Below are 9,474 nucleotides of genomic sequence, written 5' to 3'. Positions count from 1 at the left end.
TGATTGGCCGAGCTGCTGGTGTCGTCAGACGCCGGGGGCGCGGGCCGAGCACCGCGGGGCTGCGGCTCCTCTGAGAAGCGTTAGGTCGGGACGCGGGGTTCTGGGGCGGTGCTGGGGGCGGCAGTGCGCCGCTCACACTCATGAGGAGCCGGAAGGTGAGGGGCCTAGGCCGTGCAGGAGCTGCGCCAAGGCGGCTGGGGCTCCGGCCACCCGTTGTCTGGGAGCCGAGGAGTGGCCGCGGGACGCCCGGGGCCGAGGGGCGGCCTCTGGTCGGCACCCCCTGGGCCGTCCCCGGGGCAGGGCCTCCCAGACCTGCCGTTGGGTGGGGGAGCACCCCGGGTCACGCCCCCCCGGGTCGGGGTCTCCCGGGCCAGCCCGGGGAGGGGGGGCGGGGCGGTCCTCGGGGTCACGCGCCCCAGGTCGGGGTCGGGGTCTCCCAGGCCAGCCGGGGGAGGGGAGGGGGCGGGGCGGTCCTCGGGGTCACGTGCCCCGGGTCGGGGTCTCCCAGACCTGCCATCGGGGGGAGGGTCTTCAGGGTCACGTGCCCCGGGTCGGGGTGGGGGGGTCTCCCAGACCAGCCATCGGGGGGACGGTCCTCAGGGTCACGTACCCCGGGTCGGGGTCTCCCAGACCAGCCATCGGGGGGAGGGTCTTCAGGGTCCCGTACCCCAGGTCGGGGTCTCCCAGACCAGCCGGAGGAGTGGGGCGGGTCGGTCCTCACGGTCCCGTGCCCTGGGTCGGGGTCTCCCCTGGAACCAGCCGGGAGCCCCGAGCGCTGCCGCCGCCCCTGAAGCCACTTGGTTTTTCAGCAGGTGACCTCAGCTTGGCCCAGGAGGGTGGGAGGCGACTGACCGCGCGCCGGGCCCTGGCCCTGGGCACCTGGGCTGGGCCGGGTCCTGGGGAGGGGCGGAGTCTTTATGGGCGTCCTCATTCATTCGTTCTTAAAGATCTTATGTACTTATTTGAGAGAGAGCGCACCGAGGGAAGGGCAGAGGGAGAGAGGTTCCCCGCTGCGCAGGCCCCCCCCCCCAACACACACCCGGTTCGGGGCCTCCATCCCAGGACCCTGAGGTGCTGACCTGAGCTCTGAGCCACCAGGCGCGCCCCCACCAGTTCACGTTAAAGTCGGACCCCCGTTTTACCATTCTGTCATTTTACTTTTGTTTTCTTTAAATACGTTTGGTTTCTTCTGTTCCTTGTTTAAATGCATTAAAATGAATATTTTCTACTGTAGCATTTTAATTATTCACTTTTTTATAATATTTTTCTCCCAGCAGTTGCTCTAGGTTTTGCCATGTCCCGTAACTTAGTGGAATCAGCTTAAGTCCAGTGAGATATAAAAGTGGACCTTCCCTTTACCTCTCTTGGAGGGTTATTGTGCCTGTTCCCTCCTCCATCCTTTCCCGTTAGAAACGCGGCAGTCCTGCTCTCATGGTCTCTCCGTCTGCAGGCCATTCCTCTGCGCAGGTCGGCCGTGCCTCCACCCCATCCGCTGTGCTGTTGCTGCCAAACACAGCACCTTTATACGCCGTCAGCTGCTGCTCAAATCCGTGAAGAGAGGAAGGAGGTACTAGTGTAGGGACTTGGTGCTTGTTCTATGACCATGAACTCCCATCCCGGATCACAGAACCTCCCTGAGGATTCCTGTAAGACAGCTCTGCTGGCCGCCATTCTCTGGTACCTGGGAGTGTCTTGCTGTCATCCAGAAGGATAGCTTTCCAGATGGACGATGTTTCGTTGGCAGATTTTTTTCTTTGAGAACTTGGGATGTGTTTGACGAGACCCATTGTTTCTGCTAAGTTAACTGTTGTTTCTGCTAAGTTAACTGTTTGTCTATGCAGCTCCCTTGTAGTGAGGAGTTGTTTTCTCCCGCCGTTTTCACGATTTCTCTTGTCTTTGGCTCTCCGCAGTGTCTCTTTATGGAGCTCCTTGCATTTCTCCTACTGGGAGTTCGGTTCTTGGAGACTCCTGTTTGTTGGTGGTGGTTTTTCAATACATTTGGGAAGTCTGAGCCATTATTTCTCTGCATATGTTTTCTGCCCCTTTCCTTCCTCAGGCTCCCATTACACATATGTTGGTGCCCTTAATTGTGTCCAGTGTGTCCTCGATTCTTTTTTCTCTATCCAGTGCTTTAGCTGTGGTTTTTTTAGCTCTTGAACGTTTTTTAGCTCTTGAACGTGTTCGTAATGGGTACTTTTAAGGCTTTGTCTGATAACCTCAACCCTGGTCACTCTCACAGGCACTTCTGTTGGTGGCCTTTATTCCAGTGCAAGGGCCTGCTTTCCTGCTTTCTTGCGTGCTCCATAATTTGTAGTTGAAACTGGGCATTTCAGATAATGTAGGAATTCTGGGTTCCTGCTTCCACCCCCACTCCGTGGCTTCTTGTCAGGCTTTGTTTAGTGACCAGGCAGATTCTCCTCTTGGACTCGTCCCCCCACCCTACCCTCACCGGGCAAAGGTTGGACCTGCCCTCCAAGGCCACACTGGGCAGCCCACAGGCACACTGGGATGGAGAAAGCCAGCTTCCTCTCCTTCTCCTACCACACCTGGCTGTTAAACTCCCATTGAACGCCATTTGATTGCTCAGTTGTTTTCCACAGTAGCCTGGGGCATAAATTGCTCAGTTGACTATGTGGCCTGAAGTTGATCTTGATTCTCCGTCTAACTGTCTCTCCACAGTCTTCTGTTCTAGAGACCCGCCTTAGGCATGACCTTCTCCACACCTCTCACAAATGAAGTCAGTTCCTTGGGGAAGAGATTAAGAGTTTCTGTTTTAGTGTCTGCCTTTTCCTCAGGCATTCTCTGAATCGGCTCCGTCTGGGACAGTGACAGGCTTCACTGTATGACACTTCTGATTCTGAATGCTCTGGGAGAGGGGGTGCTGGCAGCAGCCCGAGATCCCCTCGGCTTGCTTCTCCTGGTCTGGAACCACCTCCACAAGCAAGGGCTAGGGTGATGGGGTCCCAGTCTTAGTGCTCTGCCCAGGGTGGAGCCTCTACCCACAGCTGGGGTCGGGGCAGAATGAGAAAGGCTGACATCCTGCCCCGTGTGGGAGGAAACCCTTCCGCCTGGGAGTGGGAGGGCACCTGTGTTCTCAGCACTGGCAGTCTAGAGTTCAAATACCACTGAGTTATAGGAGGTCTTGAGTGATTGTTCATCTGCTCTTTGCCCACAGGACCATCTCCAAAAGTCTTCAATGATTTTTCATCCTTCTTGCCAGTTTTATGGGGGGTCAACAGGGCTCTTCATGCTGTCCTGTTGGACATCAATCTTGTCCTGCCCTTTGGGAAGCCACATTTTTGCCTTTGACATCCCACTTTTTAAGCAGTCTGCTTGGAAGGCAGAAGACCTCAACAATGAGAAGTTTCTCATTTGGGGATTAAGTGGAAGCAACCAGCTCTCAGAGACAAGAAACTGCTCCATCCTTAACCAAGAGTGGGAGCTTGTACCTTGGGGGAGGAGGCAGCTGTGACTGCTTTCAAGCCAGCAAGCTGCCAGACTTGACTGCAGCTCTCACGTGGATGGCAGGTGGTACCCAGAACAACCACAGCCCCTGAGTGTCCACCCGGAGCCCCCAAGTTTGCCTCTTCAAGGGGGCCTGGAAAGTCAAAGGTGAACAAGCCCCCTCGGGGAGCCTAGTGCACCCCCGGGTTACAGTCCCTGCCTCGGGGACAAAGAGGGAAGGATAAGAGCCAGGACAGCCACTCCCCTGCCCAGCCCGTGCGGAGTAGCCAAGCAGCTGCATGCTGGCAGCTCTTAGAGCTCATAGATGGGAGAGCCCTGTGACATGATGCAGGGCAAGAAGGACTTTGAGGCCACATGTCACTTGGGTCACCTCAAACAGGCTCCTCACTGGAGCCATCTTCACTCTAAAGTGAGAAGGCTGCTTTGGAAGCTATTCAAGCACAGCGCCTGCTCTGTCAGTCCTCTGTCAGACCTCAGTGACACTGGGAGCTGTAGTCAGGGCCAGTCCCGCACCCCCAGCTAAGCAGTCACATGGGACAGTGTTGGGAGTAGGACTTAGAACAGGGAAGAGAAGACAGGTGGTGGCCTGGGGCTAACGTGGCCACTCCCTCCTTGGAGGGGAAAGGGCTGCAGGAGGTGTGCTGATACAGGGCAGGGAGGAGGACACCTCCGGCATCTCTGCAGGCTCTGCTCCCTGCACATGACTGACCCCACTGCTGCCGGGCTTCAGCAGACCCTGCTCTTGATACGACGTGGGCCCAGACCCAGGTGCACACACCCAGAGGCCCTTTACCTGGCCTGGAGCACCTTGTCCCCACTGTGCACAGCTGAAAGGGTGCCCTGTCCTTCCACAGGCCCCTGCCTTTCCTTTTCCTTACATTTTGAATGTTCTCCAGTATCTCACAGCCTGGGTGAGCTGTCACCTTCCAGGACCTCTGGATACCTCCAGGGCTGTAGGTGAGAGTGGGCAGGATGACACAGTAGAGATTTCTAAGCTAGCTCATCTCTTTTTTGATTGGTTTCCTCTTCTGTCGAGCATGCTGCCCTTCTCTGGGCCCCAGGGCCCCCAGTTCTGGGGACTGCTGTGATGAGAGCCCTCGGGCCTCCCACCTGCATGCCCACCCATGCTCACTGGCTACTCTGTGTGACTCACCTTTATTGCCAGGTTTCAAATTGATCTTTAAGGGCACTGTTTTTTAAGTGCATTTGGTATCCTTTCCAGAACAGAAAAGGGAATTAGTGGAAAAACTGGTAAAATTCAAATCCAGTCTAGTTTAGTGAATTTGGATTTGTTTTGCCAGATACACCATGGGTTATAAGGTTGATTCTTAGTTCATTCCTTGTTGTCATCAGAAGACTGTCTTGCATTCAGAATAAAGTGGATGCAGACCAATAAATTGATAAGATTAGCCAGAAGTTAATTGCTTTAAACTGACACCTATAATTTGAGGGAGGGTGGGATGGGGTGGCTTTTGTTTTTTATGTCACCTTTTATCAAGAACTTGGACACCAGGGATGCCTGGGTGGCTCAACAGTTGAGCATCTGCCTTGGGCTCAGGGCATGACCCTGGGGTTCTGGGATCGAGTCCCGCATTGGGCTCCCTGCATGGAGCCTGCTTCTCCTCTGCCTAGGTCTCTGCCTCTCCCTGTGTGTCTCTCATGAATAAATAAAATCTTTAAAAAAAAAAAAAAAGGAACTTGGACACCATGTAAAAAGTTGGAGAACCTTCTGAGGAAGGGTATGTGCTGCTGAGCACGTTTGAAGTTAATGTAACATCTACTAACTGCCAAATGGAGGTTCCTAGAAATGTATAAAGTGAAGGGGGCAAACTGAAATTTCCAAGACTACAGGAAAAAGTAGACCTGCATCTTAAACCCAAAGCAGTTTTGTTTGAATTCGCACAAAGCCACAGGTGTTTTCTGGAAAGATGATGGAGACGGGGGTGGGAGGGACTCTCCAGTGTTTCTTTCAGTCAGGAAATCCCTGTTTCCATGCTCACGTCTCCTAAAACCACTTTCTGACACTATGGGACCCTGTCTAGCTCACAGGTGCAGTGCGGTCTTCAGCGCGCCTGCGAGCCCGCCGTTGCTCGGCCAGGTTGGCCTCTGCTCGGGAAGCCAGCACCGCTGTGTCTGCCAGGACAGTATGTCAGGTGAGCCTTTTTACCACGAAGATGCCTGGACTTGATTGCCTGACAAGTGTCCTACTAAAACAGAATTGTGTTGCTTATACCCCAGAGAGGAGACAGCAGTGCCTTTACTGCCTTCAGAGAGCACTGCGTGCTCCGGTCCGGGGCGGTGCTTTTGGAGTGCTCACCCCTCCTGGGCCTACGTGCCTCGCACTCGGTCTTCACACGCACCTCTCCTAGTCAGTCTTGGAATGCAGCCTTCCTCGTGATGCCAGTAGGCATGCTGCAGGCCCCTTTTCCCCTAAAGTCTTTAGAGAAAGGTTTGCCCGCATCTGCTGTACAGTTGCCGAGAGCCTGAGTGCCCAGGGTTGCAGTAGGGTTGACCTCCCTCACACACGCCCAAAGGTCTGGTTGGGACTTGGTTTCTCTCCTGAGCATTGTTCTAAAAACTTTGAAGTCCATTTAACAAATATTTGCTGAGCACCTGCTCTGTTCCGTAAAACCCATCCTGCCTTCATGCAGCTTACGTTCTAGCAGAGATGCCTGGAAACTGGAGTGTTTGGTTATAATTTTATAATATGTCAGTACCTGCTTCTGAAGTTCCCTCAGGAACTCCACCAGTCCTGGGGGAGCAGCGGTGGGCGTGTGTCTAGATTCTCTAAACTCTGTCCCCTTGGAGGCAGACAGTGTTGTAACCCTGTTGTACAAGCTGTGGTAACAACATCTGTATTGTGTAAGGTGTGAGAAGGAATACTAGCCTCTGGGACTGAGACATTCTTAATTTTGCTCTCTGCCTCGTAATCCTAGATGTTTTCTCTTGACAGACGTCACACAAAGCTGCCGACAGACGAACGTCCAAGAAGTTCAAATGTGACAAAGGTCACCTGGTGAAATCAGAATTACAGAAACTAGCCCCTCAGAGTGACCGTGTTGCTGTGCCCAGAATACCACCCGAGAGCCCTGGTAACAGTGAGCCTCTGGGGTTTGCCAAAGAGCACGCGCTGCCCCCAGGAAAGGGGGCTGGAGCTCCTGCACAGCCGGAGGCCGCGGGGTGCCCCCTCAGGCACGCCACAGCTGTGGGCGACACTTGCCCAGCAGAGACGGAGGACAGCCTGGCCCTGCCAGCACACACACCTCTGGCTGGGGAGGAGCCTCACAGCAGCCGCTCAGCACAGGGTGGGTCCACACTGCACACCGAGCAGGCCGCAAGACCTCCGCTGCAGACGGATGACAGCGTCTTTCTGGATGAGGACAGCAACCAGCCAATGCCTGTGGGCCGGTTCTTCGGGAATGTGGAGCTCATGCAGGTAAGACTGGTGCCTCCTGCCCCATGGCCACCTCCAGGCTCGGTCAGCACTGGGCGGCACCCCCCTCTCACCGCATGTTGGCACTGCCTTGGCACAGACTCCAGTCCCCAGGAGGAGAAGCAAGATCGTCGCTAACTGGGAACGACCCCACCTGTCCTAAGCAGAGAATCGTTGCCAGGGCACCAGCTACTGCTGGGAGGCCTCTCCTTCCTTGCTGGGCCTTCAGGTGTGGGCTGGGTGGCCTGCTGGGTGACTCTTAGCCTCCCCACACGGTTGTGGGCAGGGAGCAGCCGGTGGGGAGCCAGCCCTCCCCTGGAGTGCTGACCAGTGCTGTGGGCTGGTCGTGGCTAAAATGAGTGTTTTCTTCCTCCAAGGACCTTCCACCAGCTTCTTCGTCTTGTCCTTCAATGAGCAGACGAGAATTCAGGAAAATGCATTTCAGAGCCAAAGATGATGAAGACGATGATGATGGTGCAGAAATGTAGAGAATAAAGTATACACAGTGATTTCCTTGCATATTTAATACAGTTAATAGTTCGACAGTTTAGCAAGTGATGAGATGTATATCAAGTTTATCTCCCAAGAAACCATATTCTTAACCAAATGTTGAAGCTGGCCCGTAAAAGTCCTCATACAGAACAAGTACCTGGAGTGTTTACACTTGCCATCCAGAACCATCTCTGAGACTGCACAGCCACTGCTCCCACACGCATGCATTTTCTTGTGTTTGTGTGTAAATGACACAGTTTGGGTCCCCCAGGGGGCTCGGGACTCAGTGGGAGAGATCTTTCTAAAGAAACTCCCCACTAAACTCTTTAGTTTTGATAATACATGAGTTTATTTTCCATTATCTAAATTTGATCATTCTTGTGATTGAGTCAATGCCAGTTCTTAAAGAACTCTCCTTTATCTCTGTATATGAAGCTAATGTTTACCCTGGAAATTTTGCAAAATGCATATGAGAAAGAAATAAAATATATTTTGAAAATATTTTTAAGGAAATCTCTATGTTCCTAAAACTCTTCCTTTCTAAAATGTTGAGAGCCAAGTGGAGAAAATGACTCCTCTCTTCTATTTGTAAGGCTGGATCAACCTTTGTACCCGTTCACCCAGAGATGGGGGTGGGGGGCACCCGGAGTACAGAGCTGAGGCCGTGCAGTCTTCACCCCACGTGGTGACAAGGCCAGCCGTCCCCATGGGCTTTGCGCACCCACGTGGTGGAGCAGCTTATGGAGCACTGGGGAGAAGGACCAGTGGGAGGGAGCCATCTATAACTCAAGAAGACAGGGTTATTCACGAGGAGCCACCATCTCTTCTTGAGCTGTGGTTACCCCCCCACCTGCACTGGGTCTGCAGTTTTAGTTACCCACCCCCCACCGCGAGTCGGAAGCAAGTGTCCTCCCTATGTCGGCTTCATTAAGGTCGGTGGAAGTAGCCCAACGCTGTCCCCCACCCATGTCGCTCACCTTTATCTCAGCACATAGCCATTCACCATGTCACAGCCTCCCAGGAAGAAGGGTGAATGCAGGCCAGGAGAGCACGAGATCCGGGTCACCTAGCATCACAGCGGTGCATTGCTGAGAGCCCTCTGTGTCACTCTTCCCTTCCTGTGTGTCATTTATGGTTATGCTTGATCACAGGTGTGTGTACAGAAGAAGGGTTGGCACATAGAGGGTCGGGACCAGCCATACCTCCAGGCACCCACTGGGGGTCTCAGAAAGGACCCTCCCCCTGCCCCCATAATGGACATTTCTGGCTTAGTTATAACAGCAGCTGGATTTAACCCTGTAAAAATGCCCTGTGAGGCCCAGAGGTACCTTACCTGAAGGATGGTTTGGGGGCAAGTAACTGAGGTGCCCTGGAAGCAGTTTCAGCTCCTCCAAACACCCACCCAAGAGACCTTTCCCTGCAGCCCCTCTGCTTCCAGTGTCATCATCTTCCCATTAGCAGCTGTGACCTCCACCTACGCCAGATAATTGTATGGTTTATTGATCAAGAAATGACTCTATTTAATACTTCGAAATTGTTACTCATAAAGGCATTTTGACGGTAGCCAGGGAAAACAGCTAACTACTTGAGATTACTGCAGAAATAACTAGTGATCACAGCACGTGGGCTTGTGGTGACCAGGCTGCCTCAAATTCCCGGAGTCTTTGTGTCCTACACACACTTCTAGGAGAAGCATTGGCACACGTGCGGAAGACATGTGTGGCCATGTTCCCACCAAAATGCAAAACAAAAACCATGCCCACTCCTGGGAGCTGACCCCTGCTCACATCAGTGCAATCTCCTGGGGTTGGGAAGGTGGCAGAGGTGGCACATGTGTGTCCCTGCTGGTTACTTCAAGGTGAGACACAGTGTTCCCACAAGAAAAGGCCAAGTGTCCCCTGGGAGCCAGCACAGACCGTGGGGAACTGGGGAGACACACTGCTCATGTGCCATGGGACAGCACAGCAGAAACGTCACCCCTCCGGGTTGGAGGGCCCGCACAGGATGACTTCAGCAACACCGAAGTAGTGGCCCAGAGCCTTGGGACAAGATCAAGTTTCAGGAAGCATATTAACACAGCTGCT

At 53.8% G+C, this 9,474-nt stretch overlaps 1 protein-coding gene across 1 annotated transcript; it reads left to right on the top strand.

Annotated features, from left to right (window-relative positions):
- On the top strand, positions 1-7,891 carry C5H1orf174 (chromosome 5 C1orf174 homolog). Its single transcript, XM_038537757.1, has 4 exons — positions 1-155; positions 5,508-5,618; positions 6,419-6,901; positions 7,276-7,891. The coding sequence occupies exons 1-4, from the start codon at positions 141-143 to the stop codon at positions 7,384-7,386; spliced, it is 720 nt and encodes a 239-aa protein (XP_038393685.1). The 5' UTR covers positions 1-140; the 3' UTR covers positions 7,387-7,891.
- Positions 7,892-9,474: the final 1,583 nt, after the last annotated feature.

This window comes from Canis lupus, chromosome 5 (assembly GCF_011100685.1).
Source record: "Canis lupus familiaris isolate Mischka breed German Shepherd chromosome 5, alternate assembly UU_Cfam_GSD_1.0, whole genome shotgun sequence".
Classification (NCBI taxonomy): domain Eukaryota; kingdom Metazoa; phylum Chordata; class Mammalia; order Carnivora; family Canidae; genus Canis; species Canis lupus.
This window is presented reverse-complemented; position numbering and strand designations above follow the sequence as displayed.